At 50.6% G+C, this 27895-nt stretch overlaps 12 protein-coding genes across 12 annotated transcripts; 8 read left to right on the plus strand and 4 right to left on the minus strand.

The window, feature by feature from the left end:
• Window positions 1–296: 296 nt before the first annotated feature.
• N7477_004365 (putative cell morphogenesis protein (PAG1)) lies at window positions 297–8107 on the plus strand (the record flags this gene model as incomplete). Its single annotated transcript, XM_056966028.1, has 2 exons — window positions 297–1019; window positions 1076–8107. Coding segments are annotated over 2 exons (7755 nt in total), but the record flags the coding sequence as incomplete, so codon positions are not given.
• Window positions 8108–8424: 317 nt separating this feature from the next.
• Window positions 8425–9379, minus strand: N7477_004366 (uncharacterized protein; the record flags this gene model as incomplete). The annotated part of the gene is made up of 4 exons (XM_056966029.1): window positions 8425–8526; window positions 8579–8863; window positions 8893–9195; window positions 9254–9379. 4 exons carry the CDS (start codon window positions 9377–9379, stop codon window positions 8425–8427), a joined length of 816 nt encoding a protein of 271 aa, XP_056822810.1.
• A 142-nt stretch (window positions 9380–9521) lies between these two features.
• On the plus strand, window positions 9522–10514 carry N7477_004367 (haloacid dehalogenase superfamily protein; the record flags this gene model as incomplete). The annotated part of the gene is made up of 2 exons (XM_056966030.1): window positions 9522–9538; window positions 9593–10514. 2 exons carry the CDS (start codon window positions 9522–9524, stop codon window positions 10512–10514), a joined length of 939 nt encoding a protein of 312 aa, XP_056822811.1.
• A 635-nt stretch (window positions 10515–11149) lies between these two features.
• On the minus strand, window positions 11150–12641 carry N7477_004368 (uncharacterized protein; the record flags this gene model as incomplete). Its single annotated transcript, XM_056966031.1, has 5 exons — window positions 11150–11286; window positions 11338–12004; window positions 12061–12202; window positions 12257–12319; window positions 12373–12641. The coding sequence occupies 5 exons, from the start codon at window positions 12639–12641 to the stop codon at window positions 11150–11152; spliced, it is 1278 nt and encodes a 425-aa protein (XP_056822812.1).
• A 635-nt stretch (window positions 12642–13276) lies between these two features.
• On the plus strand, window positions 13277–15029 carry N7477_004369 (nucleoporin FG repeat-containing protein; the record flags this gene model as incomplete). The annotated part of the gene is made up of 3 exons (XM_056966032.1): window positions 13277–13347; window positions 13583–14008; window positions 14072–15029. 3 exons carry the CDS (start codon window positions 13277–13279, stop codon window positions 15027–15029), a joined length of 1455 nt encoding a protein of 484 aa, XP_056822813.1.
• Window positions 15030–15937: 908 nt separating this feature from the next.
• N7477_004370 (TauD/TfdA dioxygenase family protein) lies at window positions 15938–17185 on the plus strand (the record flags this gene model as incomplete). The annotated part of the gene is made up of 3 exons (XM_056966033.1): window positions 15938–15970; window positions 16009–16395; window positions 16445–17185. The coding sequence occupies 3 exons, from the start codon at window positions 15938–15940 to the stop codon at window positions 17183–17185; spliced, it is 1161 nt and encodes a 386-aa protein (XP_056822814.1).
• Window positions 17186–17828: 643 nt separating this feature from the next.
• N7477_004371 (uncharacterized protein) lies at window positions 17829–18860 on the plus strand (the record flags this gene model as incomplete). The annotated part of the gene is made up of 1 exon (XM_056966034.1): window positions 17829–18860. The coding sequence occupies one exon, from the start codon at window positions 17829–17831 to the stop codon at window positions 18858–18860; it is 1032 nt and encodes a 343-aa protein (XP_056822815.1).
• A 315-nt stretch (window positions 18861–19175) lies between these two features.
• N7477_004372 (GroES family chaperonin) lies at window positions 19176–19777 on the minus strand (the record flags this gene model as incomplete). Its single annotated transcript, XM_056966035.1, has 3 exons — window positions 19176–19259; window positions 19361–19585; window positions 19775–19777. 3 exons carry the CDS (start codon window positions 19775–19777, stop codon window positions 19176–19178), a joined length of 312 nt encoding a protein of 103 aa, XP_056822816.1.
• Window positions 19778–20226: 449 nt separating this feature from the next.
• Window positions 20227–21338, minus strand: fip1 (cleavage polyadenylation factor subunit FIP1; the record flags this gene model as incomplete). Its single annotated transcript, XM_056966036.1, has 3 exons — window positions 20227–21040; window positions 21092–21141; window positions 21192–21338. The coding sequence occupies 3 exons, from the start codon at window positions 21336–21338 to the stop codon at window positions 20227–20229; spliced, it is 1011 nt and encodes a 336-aa protein (XP_056822817.1).
• Window positions 21339–21979: 641 nt separating this feature from the next.
• On the plus strand, window positions 21980–23121 carry N7477_004374 (FAM50/XAP5 family protein; the record flags this gene model as incomplete). The annotated part of the gene is made up of 3 exons (XM_056966037.1): window positions 21980–22146; window positions 22203–22767; window positions 22816–23121. The coding sequence occupies 3 exons, from the start codon at window positions 21980–21982 to the stop codon at window positions 23119–23121; spliced, it is 1038 nt and encodes a 345-aa protein (XP_056822818.1).
• Window positions 23122–23275: 154 nt separating this feature from the next.
• On the plus strand, window positions 23276–24483 carry N7477_004375 (uncharacterized protein; the record flags this gene model as incomplete). Its single annotated transcript, XM_056966038.1, has 5 exons — window positions 23276–23352; window positions 23402–23638; window positions 23708–23829; window positions 23881–24309; window positions 24362–24483. The coding sequence occupies 5 exons, from the start codon at window positions 23276–23278 to the stop codon at window positions 24481–24483; spliced, it is 987 nt and encodes a 328-aa protein (XP_056822819.1).
• A 381-nt stretch (window positions 24484–24864) lies between these two features.
• On the plus strand, window positions 24865–27232 carry N7477_004376 (fungal specific transcription factor domain-containing protein; the record flags this gene model as incomplete). Its single annotated transcript, XM_056966039.1, has 5 exons — window positions 24865–25098; window positions 25138–25687; window positions 25743–26173; window positions 26225–26674; window positions 26723–27232. 5 exons carry the CDS (start codon window positions 24865–24867, stop codon window positions 27230–27232), a joined length of 2175 nt encoding a protein of 724 aa, XP_056822820.1.
• Between the last annotated feature and the right edge of the window lie 663 nt (window positions 27233–27895).

The following is a 27895-nucleotide window of genomic DNA, read 5'->3' on the forward strand; positions in this document are numbered from 1 at the left end:
AAGAAACCCCCTAGTAGTATCTGGAGACCGAGCACCGCAAGGAGAAAAAGTGGTCCCCGTGCGCCCGAATAAACATGAAGCTCACCATCTTCACTCCGGATCTACTCCGGACCTCATAGCACGACCTCTTTCCCCTCGAATGGACTGAGCCGCAATGTGCTTATTACTATCTATTGCTGACTCTTTCAATACGGCAGCCTGCATGAGGTTCTCCTGGCAGTAAGCCCTTAACCCAAGAGTAAGTCGGTCTCCGCGACTCCCCGGCCCTTTGCAACCTGACGTTTCCTGAAATAGTGGCTTCACATCCTGTCAAGGCAGCTGGCCCCGGCCAGCCATCAACGCTGCCCATATCTGACGATCTGAAATCTGTATCGCTCCACAACCTCGCGTCCCCGTCCGAACGGCGCGGCACCCGTACCACCCAATCCACCCCAATGCACAGTCGCGAGTCGTCCGCCGTCCGAGGGAGAGCCGCCGATCTTTCCACCTTAGCCCCGACTTTACAGACCCGTCGTGGTCACTCTGGATCAAAAAGCCCCGATGTCTCAGCCGGGCGACCTGCAGGGTATGACGTGGAATTGGAAAGACGACCGTCGAACTCGTACGGCCACCACCGTCAGACTTCTATCGTTCATGGCATGCAACACTCGCGCAATACCAGCATGGCGGGCTCAACCGCCTCTGCCAGTCCGCTGAGCCCCGAGCTCATCGCTTCCCTTGGCCGCGGAGGTTACGACGAAGCCGGACTCCCGAATAAGCTGGATCAGCTCGATTCACATGCCAATTTCCAGACCACCGCCGGAATAGCGACGAGCCATGGCGCACAAGGCACGCTCAGTACGATTCAGGATAATCATGTTGAAGACGTCTTTAAAGGCAGTCCAGTAAGCACAACACATAAACGCATGAATTCGGGAGGCATGGCACGGAGGGAGCGGTCGCATAGTCGCTCGCACTCGAAGCACCATTCTGATTTGAAGACTGTGGGAGAGTATGCGTTGCATCATCTATTCAACTCGGTAAGGCATTGGCGTATCAAAGAGATTCTCGAATGCAAGGGCTGACAAGGAGACAGTTTGTTGGACAAGCAGACAGTAAGATAAACCAGGCGATTCTCAAGTTGGGAGAATCCGAGGCACCTGTGGAGGAGGTCTGTGGACCTGGAGCAGACCCGAACTTTGATCAGTTGATATCAGCTTTGGGACATATTGCCAGACAAAAGCCGAAACCTCTCATTGACACCATTATGGTCTGGCGGAAAGCAAAGGGAGATGCAGCCATCACTGCAAGGCAAATGACGAACGAGCCCCCAAAGCCAGTGATTACGGAAAATGGTGTACTGATGCGCCGTAACACGGAACCAACACAACCACACGTCAATCCATTAGCAGGAGAGCGGCCAGCACAGCAGTCAACGTTACTTGGTCGCCATGATGATGTTGCGCTGGTAGAACGACGAGCAACCGTATCTGTATACCTAGTTTGCAGAGTCCTGATTGAAATATTCAATCAGAGCAATCTTGCATCTATCACATTGGATATGGCAGATCGTTTGGAAGATATTGTCTTTGGCCAAATCAAGACCGTTGACCCCGATCAGATTTCCGCGTCGCCACTACGAATGGCCAACTGGAGGATTTACGGTCAATTACTTGGGATCATGAGTGAACAGAACTTTTCTAGTGTCGCCAACCGCTTTTTGTCGGAGCTTGACCAATACCAGAAAGCTGAAGTTGCCCGGGGTCCCTCGCGTGAGGGCGATGCAAAGGCTGAACTTTTGATCCTCGGCATGAGATACTTGCGCTTGCCCACAAACCCGGATACATGGGGCAAATCATGCGACTTCATGCGATCTCTGGCTCGCCTGTTTGTAAATGCTCACGGGCAAAAGATCAAACAGGCCTACTGCTACGTGATTGAAAAGTTATTACTGCCCATTGCTGCTAATCCCTCCGTGGACTTTTCGCTCCCTCGGTGGAAAGAGTTTCTCGAGCTAGTACAATCACGATTGGCACAATTACTCACCAAGCCTCGCCATTGGCCGGCTGCTTTCTCATTGAACGTTTTACTGCTCTGCATCTCTAACAAGGAGACCTTCTCTACACAATGGCTCTCGATGATTTCAAGCTTGCCGGCTCGTCTGAAGGATCGTCCTACTCGTGCTCCAGCTCTGCAAGCAATTTGCCGCCTTGTCTGGACATACTTCTTCCGTTATTCCGACTCCCCGACAACCACCCTTCGCAAGGTAGAAGAAGTGGTCAAGATTGCGCTTCCCTCTGGAAAAAGAACGTATCTCAGTGCCGAACCAGCCGTTGCGGATCCATTGATCCAACTGATCCGAATGATTGGCTTCAAACACCCCGATGTCTGCTTCAGGACTATCATATTCCCTTTGATCAACTCCGATCTGTTCTTGTCAGGTCGAGAATTGAGAATTGAACAGATGGAGCCGGAAAAGATGGTCATTGGCATTCGTACGTTCCTGGCTACCATGTCCGATTTGGAGACAAGCGACCAGCTTTGCCCTCCGTTCCCGACAGGCTCTCTACCAAATCCATTCATGGATACATCCACCCCAACATACTTCCATCGCCCGCAGCTCCTTGCTGAGTTCAAGGCGGTGAATGCTTCTCAGAAGCCCGACCCTGCACAGTCGAGCCCTGTCAACATCTCCAGACTCAGTGACAATGTGAAAGATTACTATCTTCGATTCTGTGAAGTTCTCGGGAAGATCACTATCCTGTGCGATAATACCTTCGGTGGCCAGGCAGTCCTTGATGAGAAGTTTGGAGGACTGACCCCAAAGACCCCAATTACCGATGCCTTTGGGTTTGGACGGCGCGATGATCACATCAACACACTAGATCAGAAGCAAGGCTTCTACGATCTTCTACATGTGGCTGTGCAGGCTTTGCCACGCTGTCTTTCCGACCATATTCCATTCAACACGTTGATAAATCTCCTCTGCACTGGAACAGCTCATGTCAAATCTAATATTGCAACTTCCTCTGCAGAGTCGCTCAAAGCAATCGCCCGGCAATCACATGCTCAGCAGGTGACTATTGGTTTCGCACGTTTCATTTTCAATTTTGATGCACGATATTCAACCATGTCTGACGAAGGAATGCTCGGGCCTGGTCACATTGAGTCTACTCTGAGACTCTATGTCGAGCTGCTACACATCTGGATCGACGAAATCAAGCAGAAGACCAAGGAAGCAGCTTCGGATCAACTTGAGAAGTCCGTCTCTGGTAGTCGAGCTCTCCATCTGGATCTGTCAAGTGTTCTCGCCCACGTGGAAGAAATTGAGTCGCATGGACTTTTCTTCTTGTGTTCTCAGTCAAGACGAGTCCGGGCGTTCGCGATCAATGTGTTGCGATTGATTACTGAATTTGACAGTGCACTCGGAAAAGATAACACAAGAATCATTAGAATTCTAGAAGCCGATTCTCAGGTAATCATGGATGTGAATGACGAGCAACTCACTGTCGCGGAGAGGAGTCGTATTCAAAAGGGCAAACGAAGAAGTGCGTCCCAGAATACCCTAATCGAGCTGTGCAGCAGTGAAGTCTCGTACGACTCAACGCTCTGGGCCAAGGTCTTCCCCAACATTATTCGGGTCAGCTTTGAGACATGTCCCTTCGCAGTGACTCTTGGTCGAGAGATTGTGTGCGCACGTCTTTTGCAGATGCACAAGACTATAACCTCACTTGCAGAGAGGACCAGACCTCAGTATGCTTCCCCAGTGGATGTTCATCAACATCGTCCCATGGGCCGGAGCAACATGACGGCAGAGATTCTTGTTGAACAATGGAAACTCTACCTGGTTATGGCTTGCACTACTGTCACTAGTGTGGGTGCCCAATCACAGAGCCAGCTAGCAAATGCTCAACATGCGCGCAAGGCTTCCAAGGGAGCCCAATCCCAAGACAAAATCAGCTCTGCCCGCAGTCTCTTCGCATTTGTCATTCCTCTTCTCTCTGCAGAGCGTGATTCCATTCGAAATGCAATTGTGATAGCGCTGGGATCTATCCACAAGAACCTCTATCGTACAATGCTGGAGTCATTGCAGTATGCAGTCACCACCTGCAATGAAGAGGCGAAGATTCGCATAGGGACCCACCATCGCACTCCTAGCAGCCCCTTTCGTAACAGAGACACGGAGCGCCTGCGCACGGAGGTTACCCATGTCTATAAGCTCACTTCTCATTTCCTGCGCGAGCCCGAGGTATACAATGATGACTGGGTCGTCAACAACCTGATCACCTACGCCAAGGATATCCGGATCTTCTTGAGCGATGCAGAAGTTCAAAATGACTGGGAATACCAACGTTTGCGATTCCACTTTTGTGGCTTGATGGAAGAGCTTTTCGAGGGAGTAAATCGCACCAAAGATCCCTCTCGCTGGATTCCATTTGAGTCTCGCAAATCCGCATTCTCTCTTATGGAGGACTGGTGTGGTTACTCTCCGAATCAAGCACAGATCACCCAGAGAGAAGATAACATGCGGAAATTCGCGATTGCTCAGCCATATGAAGGTGGTGAGATGCGACATGCTGCGGCAGCCATGGAAATTGAGAAGAAAAACCTTCGCGCGGCTGCATTGAGTGCCATGGCTTCTCTTTGTGCTGGTCCAATTAGTATCACGACTGAAAGTGGCTCGGTGCTTCAATTCGACGTTGGTCGAATGCTCTCCTGGGTTGATATCATCTTCAGTACCGTTAGCGATAAGTGGCACTCGATTGGCCGTCGCGCTTTGAAGAATCTGATCATTCATAACAAAGAGCACTCCTATCTGATGGAGCGTTCGATCGAGATGTGCTACGTCACTGAGCGACCCAAGGCTATCGAAAGTTATTTCGAGGTGGTGACCGAGGTTCTTCTGGAGCACCCCGATTACCCACTTGAGTTCCGCAGGGTCTTAGGCGCTGTCTTGGTGACTCTAGGCAACCAGAAGCGTGAAATTCGGATGAAGTCAGCGAAGCTTCTACGGAAATTGGAAGAGCGCCAACAGAAGAACTCCCGTCTTCAAGATTTCGATATCAGCATCTCTGATAAGACCACTGCAGTGTACAAGCTGGCTCAGTTTGATATTTCAAAACGACTGGCAAATCAGCACTCGGACTTGGCATTCACTCTGTTCTCCGAATTCGCTCTCCACTTCCGCAATCTACGCCCAGACAGCCAGCGCAACATGGTAGCTGCTATCCTGCCATGGGTCCAGACCATGGAGTTGCAGGTGGATCCCAATGGTGGCCCAACCTCCAAGTCGTACATGCTCCTCGCAAATCTCTTCGAAATCACAATCCGCTGTAGCACGATCCTTCCCAACCAGGTGCAGGCGCTGTGGCAGGCGCTGGCGACAGGACCTCATGGCGGAAACGTCCAACTTGTCCTCGACTTCATCATCAGCCTTTGTTTGGAGCGCAAAGAGCAAAATTTCGTGGAATACGCCAAGCAAGTTGTCGTATTTCTCGCTGGAACCCCTGCGGGATCAAAGGTCATCGAGTTCTTCCTCATGCAGGTCATGCCGAAGAATATGGTACAGGAGCGAAAAGAACTTACGCCTCCTCCCCCTGAATTGAAGACTCTTCCATACGTTGCCGACCTAGGTACCGTTCTACCGGTTGGGAACAAACAAGCCGGCCTGTCACTAGGACAAGTTGCGCTTATATTCCTCGTCGATTTGATGGTTGCTCCTGTCACACTGGCTTTGGATGACGTTATCAAGCTCCTCCACGTCGTCCTGATTCTTTGGGATCACTATACTGTGACTGTTCAGGAGCAGGCGAGGGAAATGCTGGTTCATCTTCTCCACGAACTCATTGCAGCTAAATTAGAAGATGACGCCCCGACTGGAAGTCGACAGGCGATTGAAGATTTTGTCGAGTCGATCCGCAAAAGTGATCCCGCGGTTGTGTGGGAATACGAAGAGAACAATGGCAAAGAAGACGAAGATGATGATCGCAAGGTGCCCCAATCTATGGGTGCAGTGACGCGCGACGTAATCAAGTTTTTCAGCTTTGGATATGAGGGCATCGGTGAAATTTGGGCTAAAGAAGCGTTGAATTGGGCGACCTCCTGCCCTGTGCGGCATCTGGCATGCCGGTCCTTCCAAATCTTCCGGTGTATCTCAACCTCGCTCGACTCGAGAATGTTGGCTGATATGCTTGCCCGACTCTCCAATACCATTGCGGATGAGGAGACAGACTATCAAACTTTCTCAATGGAGATCTTGACTACGCTGAAGATTATCATCAGTTCGCTGGCGCCTTCGGACCTTCTGCATTACCCTCAACTTTTCTGGACCACGTGTGCGTGTCTCAACACCATTCACGAAAGCGAATTCATGGAAAGTTTAGGTATGCTCGAGAAGCTTTTAGACCGATTGGACCTCGGTGATCCCATGGTGGTGGCGCAACTTCTTGAGGGCCAACCACCCAAGTGGGAAGGTGGATTCGATGGTCTTCAGGATCTGGTGTTCAAGGGTCTCAAGTCATCTGAGTCTTTTGAGCAGGCACTGGATGTACTCCACCGTCTGAGCGGATTGCCAAATAACGAACTAATTGGGGACGGGACACGACAACTGTTCACCATCCTGGCCAATCTACCTCTTTTCCTTCAATCTTTCGACCAGGGATTTATCGATCAGAAACCCATCACGCATGCCAGCCTGCTTGCTCGCGTTGCAGAGAACGAAGGATGCCCCCGGCTTGCGGCGTCGATCTTTGGCTTCGCGAACCAACAGTACAAGGCCGAAGGTGTCTTTTTGGACCATATTATCACTGAGATCAAGTCATACTACTTCCCGCAGCTGGATTTCCAGTGCTTGATCTTCTTGATGGGCCTTCTCACAAACACGACGGACTGGTTCCGAATCAAGACAATGAAGATCCTTTGCGTCTTAATCCCTGAAGTTGACATGCGCCGGAACGAGGTCACATGTCATGGACCAGATTTGATCTCCCCGCTGCTGCGACTTCTGCAGACAAATCTGTGCCCTCAGGCCCTTGAAGTGTTGGATAATATCATGACTGTCTCTGGCAGTCCGATGGAACGTCATCATCTGCGCATGAGTATGGCATCGGCTTCCTCATCTCGTGCCATACGCAAAGAATATGAGCGAATCCAAAGCCTCTATGGTATTCCTGAGCCTTCGGGTTGGTCTGTGCCTATGCCGGCGACTCAGTCAAGCACGACTCGAAACAATGTACACGCTGTCTTCTACACATGTGCTGAGGCCGATGACCCGACCGTCCAAGACACCATAACGCCGAATGTGGAGTTCCGTGCAGAGGAATATACCGATTCCTTCTTCCCCATGAGAGCCGACACAATGAAGTCCGTCGATACACAGAATGACGGCAATATGGGTGACATGGTGCAAAAGTTGGACAGCTTGGACGATTTCTTCGACGACGAGACAGATCAAAACATCCCCACGTTCAACGTGGCTCCGCCGATGATTCGAGGCTTTACTGGAAGCTACCTCGACACCAATGCCCATCTCTATGATCAACAAACGGCGCCCATCTTGCGAAAGTCACTCGCTCGAACGGGCTCTACGTCGTCATTTCACAACGGTCTAGCTGAAAATCGCACAGCCAACTTCCGCTTCGACGGACCTGATATACCATCTCCAGTGAGTGCGACAACACCTTACAGCGCAAATCAGACTCTGCGGCCAGCGTCCCATGTTCGATCGGTCACTTCGCCCGCCAACAACCTCTTTGTCCAAACGCAGACCATGGCGCAGCACGGCACACCACATATGGGCCTGAATGACTCGGCCTTCATGTCCGACGACGACATCGAGGAAACGCAGTCCGATATGGACGATCGACCCACTATGAGGCGCCTGCACCCTCTCATGACACCCATGGTCCGCAGCGCAACAGACAGCCCGCACACTCTCGAATCTATGATCCGCAGCGGCATGCGTCGGCTCACCGGCGGCGCAGCCAACAACCGAGAAAAAGAACGACAACGCGACCATCTCCGCGCCCAACATCGCGCCATGGTCCAAACAGCCAATTCTCCGCGCGTCCCCAAAGTACCAGAAGAGTACCTCGCAGGACCAACCAGCCACCCGGCGTCTCCGAGGTGAGCCGCAAGTATTTACATTTTTTTCCGTTTCTTGCTGTTTTCTACCAGCCTGGGCATTTTCGGGCGTTTGGATCAACCCTTTCATACCCCTTGCCTTTCATTCTGTCGTGAACTTGTCATGTCGCGTTGACCCGCGCATATTATATTTGATTGAAACTTGTATATTATCTACATCATGATTGTTCCAAGATGCCTAAGTAGATGGCGTTTCAAAAATCCATGAATCAGCTGATAAGGATTGATTGTTGATGTTCGTTTCCATGCTACCGTAACCGAGGTGTTCCCAATGCAATGCCTTTGTTAAAATGTTTTCTAAGTTCAAGACTGAAAGTTCATCGAATAGCCTCCAGTCTTGGGATCCTGGACGAAATTGAAGTTGTCTGTCGATAAACCGAATGGTTTCAAGATACCATTGCCCAGCTGGACGACTGTTAGTTATCAGGTGGTAGCAGAGAATTAAGGGTCCACCTACGCCCTTCAACTTCGACATCATCTCTCCCATCTCCTTTTCGCGGGCTTCTTTGATCCGATCCGGTAGTTCCAGAAGAGCCCGTTGTACGATCCGTCGATCACCTGCTGGGAGATTCTCCATAGCAGCAAGGGCTTGGTAATCCTCCGCAGCACCTTGTAAGCTGGCCCATCCACCGATTTCTGATTTGGCCTTAGCCCGTCGCATCAGAGCCTTGGCTCGAATCCGGAGAACGTTGGTTCGTTGCTCGTCCTGCTCCTTCAAATTTTGGAGTTCTCTCTCCTCTGCCTGATCATTATCCCCGAGAGCTCAATGACGGCATCGTTGGCTTGTGTATCGACTTCTTTCGAATCGCTCTGGTCCTTCTTCTCGGCACTTGGCGGAATGACCTTATTCAAGCGCTCAATTGCCATTGTGGCCGATTCACTTGCTGATTTCCAATCCTCTAGCTTCAAGTATGTGGCGGCAATGTTGCTTCGGATCACGGCGATATCGTAATCAAGATAGTTCGGACAAGAGGCGAGGGCTCGGTCGTAGCATGAAATGGCCTGATCATAGCATCCTGCGCTGAACAGCTGATTGGCTTCGGCTTTGATATCTTGAGCTTCTTTCAAAAGACTCTGTCACAATAGCAAATGTTAGCTCGGATTCGTGCACACGGTCATCGCGACAACTCACAGCTTCTTCGTCTGCGGGGAATCGCGCATCGTGGAATTCCTCCTCGTCGCTTTCCGCGCCATTCTCCAGTTGGGTCTCCTTTTCTTCGGGCTTTGAAGCACGATTAGAATCGTCCGTGCCAGCCATCTTGATGTGCAAAGATGTTTCGAGTACGTGAAATGTCTGGCGATCACGGGACGGACGATAAGCAGCCCCCGCGTTCAGGCTCTTATCTCCCAGGCGCCCTATTTCCCCTCATGTGTCACTGTACACAGACGACTCAACTGTCATGGCGCAGAATAAGGAGTAAGTGGATGTTCCTGATAATGAATTGGAGGCTCTCAATTGACAATGTGGTAGACTCCCCCGGATCCGGGCATGTCTCTTCGACATGGACGGCCTGCTGATTGACTCAGAGGACATTTACTCGAGGATCACGAACGAGGTCCTCCAGATGTATGGCAAACCTAACTTGCCCTGGTCGATCAAGGCCCTATTGCAGGGTCGGCCCCAACCCGAGGCATGTATTTTGTTGACGTCCTATCAAACACATCGAAGCTTCATGCTAACAAATCCAATTCAGGCTAGCAAAATCTTCCACGACTGGGCGAAACTGCCCATCACGCCCGAGGAGACCGCAGCAAAGCAGTCCTCGCTCCAAGCTGCATACTTCCCGAGTTGTGGACCTTTGCCAGGAGTCCCTGAACTGCTCTCCAACCTTGCAGCAACCCAGTCCACCGACCAGCCCTGTCACATTGCATTGGCAACATCCTCCAACAGCAGGAATTTCAAGCTGAAGACCGACCACCTGACTGATCTCTTCTCCGTATTTCCTCAAGTGCATCGCGTCTTAGGTGATGATCCTCGGATCGGAAAGGGCCGAGGCAAGCCACTTCCCGACATCTACCTTCTCGCGCTGGAGACCATCAACGCGGACCTGCGCAGTAAGGGTCAAACTGAGATCAAGCCCGAAGAGTGCCTCGTCTTTGAGGATGCTGTTCCTGGCGTCGAGGCTGGCCGCCGTGCCGGTATGCAGGTCGTCTGGTGCCCGCACCCGGGTCTCCTCGAGACATACAAGGGCCGCGAAGAAGAAGTTCTGGCCGGATTGACGGGGGCTCACAAGGAAGAAGACAAGAGCGAAGCAGAGAAAGAGGCAGACGAACTGCAATCTTGGCGTGTCAAGGGTGCTGGCAAGGTTGGCGAGCTGGGCGATGGATGGGCGCAGCTCTACCATTCGCTGGAGGATTTCCCATACGCAAAATATGGCATCCAGATCCCGTGAGATCTTGCATATACTGGTTTAGATGATATTGCATTAGCTTCTTGGGCATAACGAGCTTTTTTTGATCCAGTTGGGACGAAACCTTGGATTTTGGCTGATTGTTTTGGTTTTTCCTGCGTGATCATGAGGTGCTCATTATTAACCCGCATATCTTATTGAGTAGAAGCTTACTACATGTTTGTTAGACAGCCATTGATATGCCGAATGCTCAATGAATTCATGTTACGCGGATGCTTATTGCCTTCTTAATAAGTGATCACATATGGATCATCGCCATGTCTTTGCTCGATTGTCATTGTATAGCTGCCGGGTTGTATTACTGGTTACATTGGTATGCATATTCTGGGATGCACCCGAAGGTCCTTGTGGTTCAATGGTTGGGTCTGTAATTGAATGGCGCGTTACTATGTTTCATATATATGTTACTATGTTTCATATATATGTTACTATGTTTCATAAATATTGAATTTCCGACCACATGGGGATTGAACTCTAGACTTCTTCGGTGCCGCGGGTGCGGGAAATCTGCATCGTATATTCTTCTCTCGTCCTCCCCACAGCAGGATCAAAATATTCTAATGGAAAAGCGTCGAAAAACTCCCTACGGTCATTATAGTCGTCTCAGGTATATAGTCTCATTCCGAGTTCAAAAAGGGCATCGACCAGACTTTGAGGCTGTTGTCTGCCGGTCCACTATCTTCATCCCGCCGTTGACCCGAGCAAGTAGCCACAACATTCCCCGAAGAATGAAAGGCTGTACTAGTAACGGCATCTAGAGCGCGTTAGTCATGGATCAATCCCAAGCGGAGATCGACAAACATACCATCATGTACCTTTAATTCCCAATCCGGATCGTGGGCACCCACGGTGAACGCAGGGTTCTTCCACACCCTCATGATGCCATCCACTCCACCCGCCCAGACTTCATGAGATCCCTCAGCACCGGCATCAACAACATCGATGTTCATACGCTGGTTCGTCAACGCGTTCCGCCCACGCAAATACCCGAGCATCTGCCCTGTAACACGAATATCATAGACCAGAACGCCATCACACTTCCGCTCAGCGATGTATAAATACCTACCACAAGGGCTCCACGCGAGCTGAGTGATACCCTTGCCCCCAATATCCCGATTCGCTTCAGTCTTCGCAATATTGAAGGTCCCGAGCAACTCCCCCGAGCCGTTGGAGCTGTACAGCCCAACGTGTCGGGTAAAGGTCCCGGCAGCAAGAATGCCATCACCAGTAGGGTTAACGGCCATGGCGGATACAATGCCCTTCATACCGACACCACCGCCCACAATCTGCTTGCGCTTACTTGGGATAGTCGGCATCCACGACACAGGGCCTTCATTACCTGAACGAGAGACGTCAAACAGGCAGATCATGCTATCCGATCCTGTCAAGAAATGCGTCCCCCAAGCGTCGAGGGATACAGTATGGAGTGTGGAGTGATGAATGCCTCGGTCATCGGGTTCACCAATGAATAACTCGCGACTGATGTCGGGGCTAGAGCTGACGCTAATCTGATGGGATGGTCACGGACTGAAGAGAGGAACAGGCAGGTTGTCGGATCTTGGAGGTTGAAAAAAGGGTATATGGCTGATGCATATGTCGGCTCAGCCGAAGCAAGCGAGGAGTATGGCGACAAACGATGAGGCGTTTCTCCCTCTAATAGGTCTGGAGGTCTGGGGGTGATCAGCGAGGATGCTGAGAATAAGATGAAAAAAAAAACAACTTACAGGATGAAGGTTCGGATACAGTGATTTGCCGACTCGGCGAGGAGCGTGGTGCCATCCGGCGTCCTGTCAAGATGTTCGTGAGCTGGGCAGCATATTGATGGACCAACGAAGCTTACCATTTAACGCTTTTGAAATGATGAGCAGTAAGATTATCCTCCGGGTGGCTGGTGGTAGTGGCAGCGGAAGCGGCAGCTGGGGATGCTCGAGAATCACCATGAGAAAAAGATTGCGATGCCGGATTCTCGTCACTGGAAGGAGGATCACTCTCTCGGGCCATTGGAGATCGAGATCCGAGACCCTTGCATTTTGGTGAGACAGTATCAGATTCTCGCTCTTCCGACAAGCTCGGGACTGTTGTAGCCACACAGATCGGTGACCAGTCCATAGTCGTGATTGCAGAGAGATATGATAGACTTCGAGTAGAAGTGGGAAAGGACTGATACTGATTGTTGAACCTCGATTGCAGTTCAGTCAAAACCAGAAAGACGTTCAGTGAATTACTTCCCAGATACGGAATCAATCCATGTCGATGAATGGCTCTGCTTGATATTTGAGTAAGATGCTCAGGATTTGCCAAAGCTTGTCACCGGATTCAATAATATATGATGAAACCCCTCTCTGTATCCTATGATGGTTTGCTCCTAGGCCTTTCCTCAATATATTTGGATCTGCTCCCGTGTTCTTACCTCCAGATCCCAAATGTCCTTGGGTGACTTCGTGCTTGCGGTCTATCTGGAGGCCCTTCTAGATGTGCTTATAGAGGTAGCCAGATATACCAAGTATATTTGTGGCGGTTTATTAGAGCAGAAATTATTTGTTTGACGTCTTTTCGGGAATTGAATGAATTGAAGCTTCTGCCAGGACAGAGATATGGTTATAGAAAGTAATTAGGGCAAAGTCGTCAACCCAGCGTTGACGTCGGCGCCGGGAAAACTAGGCACCGAGCCAGCGCCGTAAATCTTATCGGACAACCGCGACTTCTTTGTTTGGGAATTCAAGGGCCTACGCATTCCGATCATTATGTTCGCCCCCAAGACCTCGGCCGCACCTGGCGGTCTCTCTATCAACACTGGCTCGGCCAATTCCTTATTGTGAGTGCCTCCTCGGCGAAGCCCCTGATGCCCAACCTCGAGCTCTTGAGAGCTTCTCCAAGCTCAGAGTTATATCTCCTTCTTTTTGGAAAAGGCGGTGATCGTCGCCACTATCGCACCATTACTGAGATCGCGATCGGGCGCGCCATGCCTGTCGTGGTGCGCAGGGCGGGTCCAGCGGCATCAGTTACGCCAACATTGAATGACTAGCTAACGTTGTCCTTCCCTCCGACAGTGGCGGCGCCAACACACAAACTTCATCTACACCTGCGACCACGGGGACTACGGGCAGTCTTTTCGGTAACAATAGTTCAACGCCGCAAAACAAGCCGGCAGGTAGCCTCTTTGGAGGAGGTCTGGGTGGTGGAAACACACAGCAGTCGCAAACCACCGGATCAAGCATGTTCTGCGGTCTGGGTGGTCAGCAGCAGCAAAGTGGGACGACTGGTGGTGGTCTTTTTGGAAGTTCGACTGCTGCAACAACACAACCTCAGTCAAGTGGCCTTTTTGGAACTGCTGGTGCCGGTGCTGGCACCAGCACCACGCAGAGTGGAACTACCGGCGGACTTTTCGGCGGTGGACTTGGAGCCAACCCTACGACACAGACTCAGCAAAAGCCTGCCTTTGGCGGTCTTGGCGGCTCGACCACGGGTGGCCTTTTGTGAGTGGATTGCGATGTTCCTTCTTTGCGATAGCCCTTTCTAACCGATTCATTCTATCACAGCGGCGGCGCACAAAACACACAGCAACAGCCCCAGCAGCAGCAACAAGCCCAAAAACCCACACTTTCCTTGTTCGGAAATCAAGGCCCTGCCACCGGGGCTCCACAACCGCTGCAGCAGAATACAGCGACACCAAATGTGGTGCCGGGAGTGAAGGTTGATGTCAGCAATTTGTTACCAACCACCAAGTTCGACAACTGTGCGGATGAAATTCGGAATCATATTGAGATCATTGACAACTACATTCTCAACCAGATGAAGGTATGCCACGAGGTTGCGGATATGCTTCCTACCATTGAGAAACAGGGCTCGACCATTCCCAACGACGTGGAGTTCGTGCAGGGCAAGCTGGAGACTATTCAACATGCCTTGGAGAACGATGCTGGCGACATTGACCAGCTGCGCGGGCTGGTCGGCCGTGACGCGGCTGAGGCACAGGTTGCGTTCCGGGCCATTGATACCCTTAAGCTGCCTCTACAGTATCAGTCCGCCAGCGGTGGCGGCTGGTGGTCGGTGCAAGATCAAAAAGTCGATCGACGGTCTCTGCGGTCTACTCGCAAGAACACCCTTGCCCTTCCCGACGACGTGGAGGGCGACCCTTCCACCGCCACGTCTGTCAACGGCGTACCTGTCAACTTGGTTGACTACTTCTCACAGCGAGCCGATGAGATGAGCACAGTACTCGAGCGATACAAGCGCAACCTCAAGGAAATCGAGGACCACCTGCATGGAGTCGAGCTTACACTGAACCGCCAGATCAGCGAGTTCGTCAGCTCTAAGTCTCGTGACGGTGCAGGTGCAGGGACCCCGAAGTCGGCTGTCAACGATTTGGCTGCGGTGCTGGGAGACGTCGAGGCTGGTATCATGGGAGTCGCAGCCCGATTGGGAGGTGTGCAGGAGCAGGTGCAAGAGACAATCCTCGGACCATTGTCTATCGGCGATCGGCTCGGAATGAACTAAAGCATGATATTATATGTACACTAATGCAATGGGCTGGTCTCCGATATGAAATGCGGTGAAGTCTGGCTGCTTTGTTCGCTGATCTCGTGACGCAGATCTGATAAGAAACTGAAGAAACTGTAGACACCGTAGACATACTAGACATACGGGAAACAGCCACGCCACATGTCGGCTCCAGTTCCCAGGACAAGGAAACGATAGCCCCAAACAAAACCCAGAAGATCTCGAATACAAAAAGTCCCCACGTGGATGTGCAATGAGTGACGAGGCTCTGTTGCAACATGATCCGCCACTCTTGCGTGATCGCCCACTTAGCGCGCAACTCCGACTGCTTAATTCCTACCTCCACTTGGCTTCGTCTCACGATCGCTGCGATTGCGTATGCATACCGCTAGTTTCCCCTGTTTTTTTTTTGAATGATCTACTGCAGGTAGCGGTGAGAACGTTATCGCATTCAGGAGAAGTTTCAAGTTCGTCATTGGGAGTCGATGGCAAATCTTGCCATCAACGTCACCAAGATGGCGTGATCACCCCTTAACCGATCTGAAAGCTGGGGAGTTTATTCCCTTGTTCGGCCCATTCTCCATTTCGTCACTGGGGAATCACGCTTACCCAGATCCATCGCTTCCTGTCCACTTGCAATCGCTTCATAATCACTACCGATGGCGCGATTCCCCGGGGCCCCGTTGCACTATTGCACCATTGTACCACTGGCAAAGCGAAATCACGCAAGATCTGCCATCTGGGCTTGACTCATGGTCCCACTTGGGAGCCATGCTTTGTTTGGATCCATGTCTACATAAGGAGTTCAGTCCTCTCGAAACCTTGTCAATACATTCATCTTCAACTCATACAATTTGCTGCCGGTGACTTGCACAATCACTTGCATATACACATTGAGCGTCGACATGGCACCCTCACTCGAAGAGCCTATCGCTCAGGTTGAACCTCCTATTTTGGGGAAACTACCCCGGCCAAGAAAGTAGTGGCTGGCGACAACAAGTTTGGCTATGTCCCCGGACGGACACCAGTCCAACAGCACGACGACTATCCTCATGAAGATCTGCTTCCCTCTTTCCCAGACATCCGTTGGGCCCCCATTGGAGAGGTCCCCTATACAGACCGTGGTCTTCGAGGAGACCCCAAGTTCCGCAATCTACTGGCCGACGCCACGGCTGTCTTCGACTACAACCCCAAGATTGGCACTGAGATTCATGGTGTCGACCTTGCAAAACTCACTGATGCTCAAAAAGATGACCTAGCTCGTCTGATTGCGTACCGTGGAGTCGTTTTCTTCCGTTCACAAAAGTCTTTTGATATCGAAGCTCAGCGGAAACTTGGACAGCACTTTGGCACACTTCATAAGGTATGTTACCTCGTTTAGGTTGATGAGAGCACGTACTAATTTTATGCAGCATGCAACTACCTCTGTTCCCAAGAAGCAGGGTCTCGAGGATGTCCACGTTGTTTATACCGGCGACAACTCCGGCGATAATCGTGCGTTGTTCAGCCCAAGCTTCTTGTGGCACTCAGATGTCACGTACGAAGTACAACCACCATCGTACACATCATTAAAGCTTTTAGCTGGCCCTCCCAGTGGTGGCGGTGGCGACACGCTATGGTCCTCACAATACGCTGCTTATGACGTCCTGTCGCCCTTCATGCAGACCTATCTCAAGGGCTTGACAGCATTGCACTCTGCGGATATGCAAGCCAATGACTCGCGCGCTCTCGGCCGGCCCGTCCGCCGCGAGCCCATCACCACTGTTCACCCCCTCATTCGAACCAACCCTGTCACCGGTTGGAATGCTTTGTTCTTCAATCCCGGCTTTGTGACTAAGATCATTGGGATTCCCAAGGGTGAGAGCGATGCCATCCTCCGGTATCTCACAGATGTAGTGGCCACTACACAGGAAATGCACGCTCGATTCTCGTGGAACAAGGACGATGTCGCTTTCTGGGACAACCGCACAACGACGCACTCTGCTTCATATGGATTCGCTCCTCACCGGCGACACGCCGTACGAGTCTGCTGCCACGCCGAGCGCCCTGTGCTTGAGGAATCGGGCAAGTCGCAAGAAGACGAGTTGAACGCATTGTATGGACTGCCACCGGTCAACAAGGACGGATCGCGGCAGTCGAATTACAATGATTAAGTTTGAGAGGAAAATTTGCATCGACCGAGCGCCTTCTTTAAAGTATATGGGCATGGTAATGAGCAGTCAGCGAGTCTGCAGGCGTTGGGTCATTTTTTGGCAAATATCAACGGAATAAATATCAATTACATTTACATTTACAAGACATACTGTATCCTTTCAACTAATACATCACTTCTGAGATCCCCTTTCTGATCTCTTCTCGTCTGACCTACAACTTCAATGACTACCGCATTTTTGTGATCTGCCACTGTATCTTTTCGAGAAAAGTCGTATTTCGTGTCCTGCGACTCGGTTAGAGAATCACTCATGGATGACTCCGAGGTCACCATGCCTGCTGAGCAGGTCCACTTTGCTTCTACCTCCTAGAAGAAAAAACCAGTGACCCCCCGTATTGATCAACTACGTCAGCTTCTCAAGTATCTCGGGCTACCAGTACCGTGGAATACTTTGGGCCGGCCCCCCTTCCAGACCAGGAGAATCTTGACTTTTACAACCGTCCACTGACACATTGCTTCGAGAAGTCAGTGCGTTACTCGTGTCTAGAGAGTACTAACAAAGATATGGATATTGAAGAATACAAGGTACGCATCTATACTCGCACCAACATGACGTACTAATCAATCAGGCAATCGCTCTTGACATGGAGAATAATCTCTCAAAGCCCAGCTCAAGCCAGGAAGCCAAGTCTTGGTCGTCAAGGCAGCTTGTCCCTTCGTCAAGCTTGGGCAATCTATCTTCTTTCATGTCGACACGAGGCATCACAGATTCTCCACTTCCAGTCTCCAAGAGCCCTTATTTCGTCCAGCCAGAGGGAATCAAGAAGCCGGAAAAAAGAAAGCCACCACAGTGTGCATCTACATCTACATCTACATCTACATCTACATCTACATCTACATCTACATCTCCTGAAACAATCCTCAACATCATACCTCCACCATTTCCGCTCACACGACCTCCCACTGAAAAGCTCACATGCTTCCTTTCAACAAAGCTCTTCAAGACCCATCTAACCCACATCCGACACCTCGAGAGTAGCCCAGGCCTCAATCTCGTCTACCGAGACTACGATCCAAGGTCACCTGAAGCCGACATCATCATCTCGCCAAGAACAGGAATCATCTTGACCTCCACCCATATATTGACACAGAAATACCTCCCGGGAGACAAAGGCTCTCGAGCCGACATCACATCCCCACTCATGGAGCGCATCTACGTGACCACACCCCGCTACGAGACGCTCTACATCTTCATCTGCGTGGCGTCCACCAAGGCAGACAAGCAGATGCAAGAGGCGCTCAACACTCTGTCATCGTTCTGTACTTCGCTCAACGAGGAGACGACCATCGTTCCTATGATTGTCTCAGAAGCTGACGGGCCCGTAGCAGACTGGATTGAGTACCTCGGTCACAATGAGCTTCCTTCCATGATGCCTGCAATACGGTCACTGCGATCGCAGGAGACGCGGTGTGAGGTTACACTTTGCGGGTATGGACTTAATCCTTTCGCCGCACGCATGGTTCTGGACGCGGGTGTGAAGTTGGACAGCTTCCTTGGAATGAGCACTGAGAAGCGCCGTCTTCAGTTCGAAGATCTACTCGGTCAGCGAATTCTACGACGAGTCGAGACAGCCATACAGAAGGACAAGAAACTAGGAGACCGTGGGAGACGATGAAGGTTCTACAGGTCAATTCTTACATTGAGTTGAATAGTAAAACATATCATATTGGAGAGCGGAGATTAATCGAATTACTCTTTATAGATACAGTAGAAAGACATGCAAGACCAAGCCAATTCAGCGCTTCAGAACTCAGTATGCAAAGGTATATTTGAATATTTTGGTTTTTTTTTTTTGTGTTTGAGAGGTCGTTGAAATGGTCAAGCTCGTGCGCTTTATTATAGTACACGCCGTTATGTCCCTCGTTTGAGAGTGGACAAGTATGAAACGGCCGGGTTTGATGGAAAAGAACGAGGCAATTGAGCTAACCGCTTACTCGTTAATCTTGGCCAGAATCTCGGAATCGCGGAAGAGGGTGTACTCCTCCTCGCCGACCTTGATGGGGCTGCCACCGAACTGTAGAAGACGTTAGATTATGTTCTTGTTCCGATTGCGTACAAAGTGTGCTAGGGGTATTTCCATAGCGATAGGGACACGGAAGAGCAGGTGCGACATACCATAGGGATGATAACCTTGTCACCGGAAGCGACGCCCATGGGGAGGCGCTTGCCGTCCTTGTCAAAGGCACCGGGGCCAACAGCGAGGACCTTAGCCTCGTTCTGCTCCTTGACACTGCTCTCAGGAAGGAAGATGCCGGAGGCAGTCTTGGCCTCGGGCTTGATGCGCTGGACCAGGACGCGGTCGAGGAGGGGAGCAAGGCTCTTAATGTTGCGGAGGACAGACTATTGAGACAAGGGTAAGTATCTAGCTTGGGCAAATAGAGTAGTCAAATGTTGATCGGATGCGATGGGAAAAAAAGAGTGGAGGCTATGGCGTAGGGGACACCAGCTCGGCGACGCGATGCGTAGCTTTGCATGGTTCATTGCGAAGGAGTTTTGTGCAGTAAATGTACAAGCCCAGAAGAGACGTACCATTGTGATGGAAGTTGGAGGTCTAAAAGGCCAAGAGTTGGAGATGAGAGTGGGATGGAGAAGGGAAGATGGAAGTGTCCGGGGGAAGATCTGGACTTTGACACCGAGAAATTTCCAGAATGCCAAGACCGTAGCTTCGCCGAGGGCCAAACCCGACTTTCGGCTTCTTTGCGACTATTCTCCTTCTCTATGCTTCTATCGACGATTCGAATGATTGTGAAGCTTGCAGCCCTATTCAATGGACTACATAATTTGATTCTGAAGTACTCTCATGCAGACTTGGGGATATTAACCTCCTCGAGCCTTTCCGTTCCCCCGGATTGGAGCTTTTAGCTAAATCTACAAAGCCTCAAATCGACAGAATTCAGATTTCATTCCATTTGCAATAAAACGCCATATCCTCCAATCCCATCGGCAATTCAGAATGATCTTTAAGAACCAAGCAGACAGAATTACCACCTCCTCCCGCGGCCCCGGCCTCCATAATTCCCGCGCTGTTCGTAGCCGCCTCCGTATCCCATCTGGCCCTGTCCCATCTGACCCTGACCACCTTGGAATCCTTGGCCCGGCCCTTGTCCTCCAAATCCAGGCTGTCCTTGCTGGCCACCACCTGGCTGTCCTCCCATCATAGACTGGGCATGCTGCATGAACGCCATCGGGTCCATGGAAGTCGGGTCCATGCCTTGAGCCATCATGCTAGCGAACATGCCCTGCATCATATCAGGGTTCATGTCCGGCATACCAGGCATCGGGGGCATAGCTGGTGGCACATTTCCTGGTGCTCCGGGTCCTGGAGCGCCGGGCATCGGAGGCATTCCCATACCCAGCACGCTTTGCATTCTTTCCATTTCCGCTTTCTGTTCAACAAGGTCCTTTCGTGTGTTTTGCTGCTTCAAGCAGTAGCTGACCCATGTAAACTCGTCGAAGCCGTAGTTGAAGAAGTCTGAAATGTCGGTGCCGGGGCGTCGCCAGGGCTTGTCGTCTGCGGGGAAGTCATTGTCCATGTCACTGAGCATGATAGGCTTGCCTGTTGTCGGATGGACGGGGTTTGCATCAACATCAATGGTGGAGGTGTGAATTGCTGGGTATGCAGAGCCTGGCTTTTGCGGAGCGGCAGGTCTCGCGGCAAGCGTTGCGCCAGTGGCAGGTGTGGGTGCATCGAGGCGAGGAGTGGCGGAGGGTGTAGCAGATTTGGGGCCTATCGAAGAGTCTGCTGAAGAAGGTCGTTGGGTTTCTTGTCGCAAGGTCGCAGGGCGTGGATGGGAGCTTCAATTGTCAGCTAAGCAGCACCAATGCGCAGGATCAACCATGACTTACATCTCGGGAGGCGCCCCGGCCGGAGCTTCTGTGATAATGTTGAAGTCATCCTGGTCTTTGTCAGGCCATGCTATATCGAAAAGAGGAGTGGAAGTCTCACGTCATCCTCCTCGACCTCGTACTCTTCCTCCTCCATGTCATCGCTCTCCTGCGGTTGAGCTTGAGCTGTATTCTGGGCATTATTGTTCGTGTGGGACGCCGGCACCGAGTCGGCAGGGTCGTAGAAGTCGTCTTCCTCTTCGTCCATGATTCTGGTCTTTTAATTCCGTAAAAGTTGCTGTAGCACAGAGTAGCAGGATCGATGTCCGCAAGTGAGCGCGCCGGCCGTTTGGACTGTTTGCACTCCCGTAGTGAATGTCAACGCCCAGATCTCGAGAATTGTTTCGTGGAAGACTATCTTGAAATTTGTAAAGGCAAAAAGCAGTGATCATTTGATTCCAATATGTGCGTATTGCTCCTGTAATCTGCTTCCAGGAGCAAGTGGTTGGCCATCTGCACTCACACCATCCTAGCATATGCTCGATGTATATCCTCCGTCCTGCTACTCTGTCAGACCAGTAATCGGCAAGTTCAATGGCTTCCAAGATAGGTTCAAAGCAAATATACTCTCAGCCAAAGCAATCTAAAGACGAATGTAAATAAATATTCAAATGAGTGCAATTAGTCCCAAATGTGCCAAATCCATAGCTCTCTATTTTGCAAACATTCGCCTCATATCGCAAGAGTCACGTGACTGTATTGTAAAGACGTCAGTGATTTCGATGTTCAACCTCCCTCTTAAGACCATCTTCCTGAAACACTCGCGTCAGTGTCGGCGATGGAATCCGAGAAAGAGAGCGAAACCTCCACACCGCGGTCCTTTACGGGCCAAAGCGTCTCCGCGAGGAGATGCTCAAGTCGCAAACTGTCGGTCTCGTGCATCTGTCCGACTTTCGCAAACGTCGCGCCGAGGTTTTGGAACAAAAGGAGCGCGAGGCGCATGACAAGTCGCTAGGACGACTAGCATCTGGTATTTCAAGAAGCGCAACTCCCTCCACCGGCGAAGTGACTGACGGGTAAGTCAAGGGGCACATTCCTTCTCCGAGCTTTTGAGCTGATCGCAGCGCAACAGATCTTCGACGCCACGAAGTGACGGTCCGCCTAAGAAGAAGAAAAAGAAGCCTCTTATCAAAAGCAAGCTTTCTTTTGGTGACGATAATGAAAACGAGGATACCGGGGAAGAGTCCGTGGCAACTCCGCGTGACTCGAGCACATCGCGATCAGGTTCAAAGACTCCCACTGAAGAGGGTGCTACATCTGCGGCGCGTCGCATGAAGGCGAACCCGAATGCGCCACCTCCTCCAAAGGCAATGACGAAGGCTGCGATGGAAGCCGAGGCACAGGCTCGCGACACACTCCGCAAGGAGTTTTTATCGATGCAGGAAGCGGTGAAGAATACCGAGATTGTGATTCCCTTTGTATTCTTTGACGGGACAAGCATACCGGCTGGATCGGTCAAGGTCAAGAAGGGCGATCATGTGTGGTTGTTCCTGGACCGGTGCCGCAAGGTCGGCGCTGAGTTGGGAGTGGGAGGTGCCAATGGAGCCTCAAAAGCCCGAAAAGATACTCGGCGTGAATGGGCCCGAGTCAGTGTCGATGACCTGATGCTGGTCAAGGGTGATGTGATTGTTCCACATGTAAGTCTCTCAAGATATGGACCATTGTTCAAGCTAACATGTTACCAGCACTATGAGTTCTACTATTTCATTGCTAATAGAGTGCCGAGTTTCTCAAAGACCGGCGGTCTACTCTTTGATTACTCGGATAAACCCTCAGAAACCAGTGATGACCCCTTAAATCACCCCGACGATCAATTAGAAGGCGCAGACAAAGATTCCAGTGAGACCAAAGTAGTGGATCGTCGCTGGTATGAAAAGAACAAGCATATCTACCCCGCAAGTCTTTGGAATGAGTACGAGCCAGGAAAGGACTTTGAAGAGAAGATGACTTCAACCCGGCGTGATGCGGCTGGAAATACATTTTTCTTTTAGTGTTGATATTGCCGGGACGTCGAAATGATTATATCCAGCTGCAGATAAATCTAGAGCAATGCCATATTGATATTGGTGGTTGAGGCTAACCTGCCTCAGGTGATCACCAACGCCTCGCATCTTCTTCCACCTACCTTCCTAATACTCACAAGTCATGGACTTCCATCTGCGGTGCAACTCCCTGAAATGCCGGGTACTATTGAAGGAGAGAGCCGTGGTGACAACCTGCTCGTAAGTCATGTCTCTTGTATATTGACCTTAAGCAACACTGATGGGTCAGACACATCTTCTGTCTTGGATGTGCAGACAGTCTCGGACTTTCACTCCCCACAGCAGGTGGTCGACGGTGCCCGGCATGCCAGACACTCCTAAGCAACCCTGATGATGCCGTGTCGACGATTTTGAACCCCACGGAGGACTACAAGACCAGCGTGTTGAGCGGGCTTGATCCAAACACAATCATGGAGTGTGCCGGCCGAGCATTGGGATTTTGGGCATACCAAAGCACACAGGAGATGTATGTACCTGACTACTTTCTTGTGACGCACGAATTATGGCTGAGACAATTGTACTCATCTCTATCCAGATTCTACCAAGAATTCTTGGGGAAGAGTCTCACAGAGAAATACAGCAACCTGAACACGCAAATGGATAAAGTCGTCCACAACGCTAACTCGGAGATGTCAGTTCTTCACAGCAAGATAGCGGGTCAGTACACCGGCGTCCCGAATTCGATTTCTGGCTGACATTTGGAGACAGATATGCAAGCTGCGCAAGAACAACTAGAGAAGAAGAATGAGGAGTTGGCTGATCTGATCCGAGACAAGTCCAAAAAGTTATCGCAGATGACAAATCTTTATAATATCCTCAAAGCGCGTGCGATGCGGACTGAGATGCAGACCGCAGCTTCGAACACGGTCTCCCAGACATTGAATGACCTCTCATCGCGAAACAGCACCATGCTTCCACCCATCCCAACCCACGGCCAGCCTGCGCCAATAAACGCAAAAGCGCGCAGTCGTCAAGGGCGTGCCCTGCAAACTCATCCGTACCCCACGGGCTCAGATGGGGTTGAGCGGCTGCATCGATATCAGCGAAGTGGCACTGGTTGTTCCAGGCGAGCAGGAGAACAGAATGACTCTATTCCTATGGTTCCTCCAGAAAGACCTGTCTGTATTGGAAAGAGGCGTAAGTGGTATTGAACTGCAATACTCGAGCGTGATGCTTATCCTTTCTCCAGCTCAAGGACCAACCTCGAACCCCCAGCATCGTACTCGCCTTCCGCCCCCACCCCGACCGCCCTCTTCACATGGCTTTCATCTGCCTCTTGAAGATGAGATAATTGCCCGCTTTGGAATGTAGAATGAGTTTGCTGGCAATCCTCAGCGCTTCGATGTGCTGTGTCTACCAAATCCCTGTGTGTGCCTTTTGAGCGGATGAAATGCTTGCCAAAATGCGATTTCGAATGAGCTATAATATTAAACAGAAAGCTTCCTTTGACTGTAATACACTCAAAATTAAATCAGTACCTCTGAAGCTCCAGACTACTCAGTGTAGCCCTCCATGTACTTATCTACCCCGCCTCGGCTCTTCTCCTAGTTTGGCAATTGTTTCCGCGTAAAGCTTACCATATCGTGGATTTTGTGCTTTTCAGAGCTTCATACGCCCCGCATCACTATTATAGAGTGACTCCCTCGGCTGTCCCGGTATTGGCTTGCATTGGCGAGGCCGACTGTGATCGTCATGCCCGAGGCTCCTAACCGCGAAAGGCTGCGCTCTAGACAGGCCTGCCTTAACTGCCGGTATGTCTCATCAATACCTGAGATACATAACATTGAGGTCATTGCCTCACATCATACAGAAGGAAAAAGAGTCGATGTCCCGGTGAAAAGCCAGCTTGTTCAAGCTGCGTCAGGCTTAAACAACCGTGTAATTATGCCGCTGGGGACTCACGTCCGTCTGTACGACAGTGATGTTGTGATATAGTGGCAGATTCCGTTGGTAACTTGATGATAGGACCGACTCGCATTTCTTGAAGAGAAAGTCGATCTGATCCTCAATGGTGGCAAAGGCAGAATTCCTGATCAACCAAATTCAGATGCGCCAAAAACATCCACAAACTCATTCGAGGCCTCTCCGAAACCCAACCCAAACAATGGGACTCATCAAGAGCCACGGATCTCTGACCGAATACCCAACAATCGATGCGCCATGGGAAAGGGTCAAACCCAAACCACAATAAAGCACCGCCGCCAAATGGGATTTCCAGGCCCCGAAATCCAGATCACTCCATCTACTATCTCTGCTGGAATTGAAATCTATTTCGACCTCTTTCACCGACAGCCAATCTGGTGTTTTAACCACGAGGAGTTTGAGCAAAATGAGGAGATCTCCACCGAACTTGCTTACAGTATCCTGGAACTGACAGCCCGGTTCATGCAAGACAGCGAGAAACAGCAGTATGGAGAACATGCCAAGTGGTCGATTATGCTCCGGGTAGCCAATGGCAGTGTTGAGCTTGAGACTATCGAGAGTCTTTGTCTCCTTTCCTATTCGGCTTTTATCGGTATGGGCTTTCTCTCTCGGTGCGTTGCAGGAGACTTGTCACTGACACCTCGAAGACGGAAATTTGCATCTTGGTCAATTCTATCTCGGTCTTGGCTTTCAGCTATGTCGATCTGCTCGCATAGACCGCGGATTCGCATCTCGGGATACCTCAGCCGACTCGGAGCGCAAGAAAAGACTAATCTGGAGCTTCCAGTCCTTGGATCAGTTTTTTAGTGAGCAAGAGGGCATCCTTGGTACGGCTCCTGAGGTTTGGCGCCAGTACTACATCTCGGACGGTAGTAATGCAGGCTTTCCTCGAGATCACGAGGCACCCGCCAATCCATCTGACATAGGCATTTGGAGTTTCGCAGTGCACTTCGGATGGGTGTGGAGCAGAGTCAGACAGTACGTTTTTGATTGTGCTCAAAACAAGCTCACAGAGCCGTGGCGACTCGACTCAATCTACGCCCAATGTGGACAGGATATGACAGAGATTGAGAATAAAGTGAGTTTGAATATGCCGATTTTTGGTACTGTCAGCTGAATTTGCTTATAGGTTCCGTGGTGCCATCGATACGATGTGGTCAAGTTCTTTGAGCGCAAGGCCGACGAGATTCAACTTAACAGAGATTACTGGATACCATGGATCAAGCTACAGTTTACATGGCATGCCATTCTAACTACGTTGAACCATCCATTCTTGTACATCGTGGCATCACAACACCATCCAAATCTTGCGATGCCGAATAATTTCTGGAGGAAATCATCTGAATTAGTCCTGCTACATGGCACATGGATTGTTCGCATGATTGACATGGTAACCGAGAAGGAAGTTCAATTAATTGATCCATTTTATGGACACGCAGCTGCGATCGCAGCTACAGTTCACCTTTACTTCTGCTGTGCGACTGATCTACGGCTCAAACAAAAGTCGAAGATGGATTTTGAGAAATGCAAAAGATTCCTGAAGAACTTTGCCTCGTTCTCCCCTGCCTGCGCAAACCTGGTATGTTCCCAGCAGAGCAAGGGTCAGAGACAAAGCTAATGATGCAAGGTTCGAATGCTGGAGAAATTGGCACGAATAGCATCGGGATCAGAAAGTATGGACTTCGAATGGGCACCATGTAGACTGCGTCTCAGCATTCCCTTAATGTGGGATATCTTGCAATTCAATGTCTCCACATCGAATTTATCTTCCGGACAAGTCTCTTTGTTACATTCGTCTCTTGCAACCACCGATCCCACGAAAGTGGACGAATATTCAACTCTTGAAATAAGTGTTGCGTTGTCCCCACCAGAGGTCACGATAGACCCTTCTGCAGGCCAAAATACATACCTCCCCCCTTTTCAGACCACCATCTCATCGAACCCAGCTTCCCCCAAGGGTACAATGACTAGGGATATTGTGGTGCCTTCAACGGATAGTCTGATGTTCAATGTTCCCTGGCTATGGACAGGAGACACCCAGTTCTCCGACATGGAATCCACAAGCAATTTCGATCCCGAGACAGCCATTGGCAATATCGAAGGATTTTCTACATGGTGGGATTTTGGAAACCTGTAGGCTCAAACATCATAAAAGTGGAGAACATGCAAACATGCCAGATGTCCAGCGATCACGGCTCGATGACCTATGTGGACGGAGTCAACAAGTAATCGCATACTCATACGACAATCAGTACATTGTATCTAGTGCATGTTTTCCCCTTGAGAGTTACTCTTTTCCTGCTCATGTGTTTATAGCTCACCATATAATATTCCGACTTTCAACATCTGCTCCTTTGCCTAGTCCGCCTTACTCAAGACCGCACCCAAATCACACTACTCTCTCCAGGCAAGAGACTTCTTCAGACGCATCGCCTGCTTAGCGAGATATCGGCACGGAACGTACCGGAAGACAGAATCGAAGATCACTCAAGATGAGCCCCCAGAGAACATTGCGGAAAGGCGAAGATCTTACCAGATCGGGCTTAATTCGGCGATCTGCTTGCCGACCGCAGTGCATATCGGGTGAAAAAAGGGATTACCAGTCTACTTCCCGATTTTAAAACTTTCCGTTCAGGGGTACCCAATACAAGCTCAGCTAGCATGTTTCTCAGCTCTGGTATGTAGATCTCTCATCGCCTGATCGGTTTACGATCAACGCACTTAGTCCTTAGCAGTGGATAATATGATGACGCACGGAAAAATTTCGAGGGACTGTGGTGATAAGGCTGATCGGCAGTTG

This window comes from Penicillium maclennaniae (genome assembly GCF_028827695.1).
Source record: "Penicillium maclennaniae strain IBT 15551 chromosome Unknown utg000004l:1.0-3007600.0:1.0-3009580.0, whole genome shotgun sequence".
NCBI classification, from domain to species: domain Eukaryota; kingdom Fungi; phylum Ascomycota; class Eurotiomycetes; order Eurotiales; family Aspergillaceae; genus Penicillium; species Penicillium maclennaniae.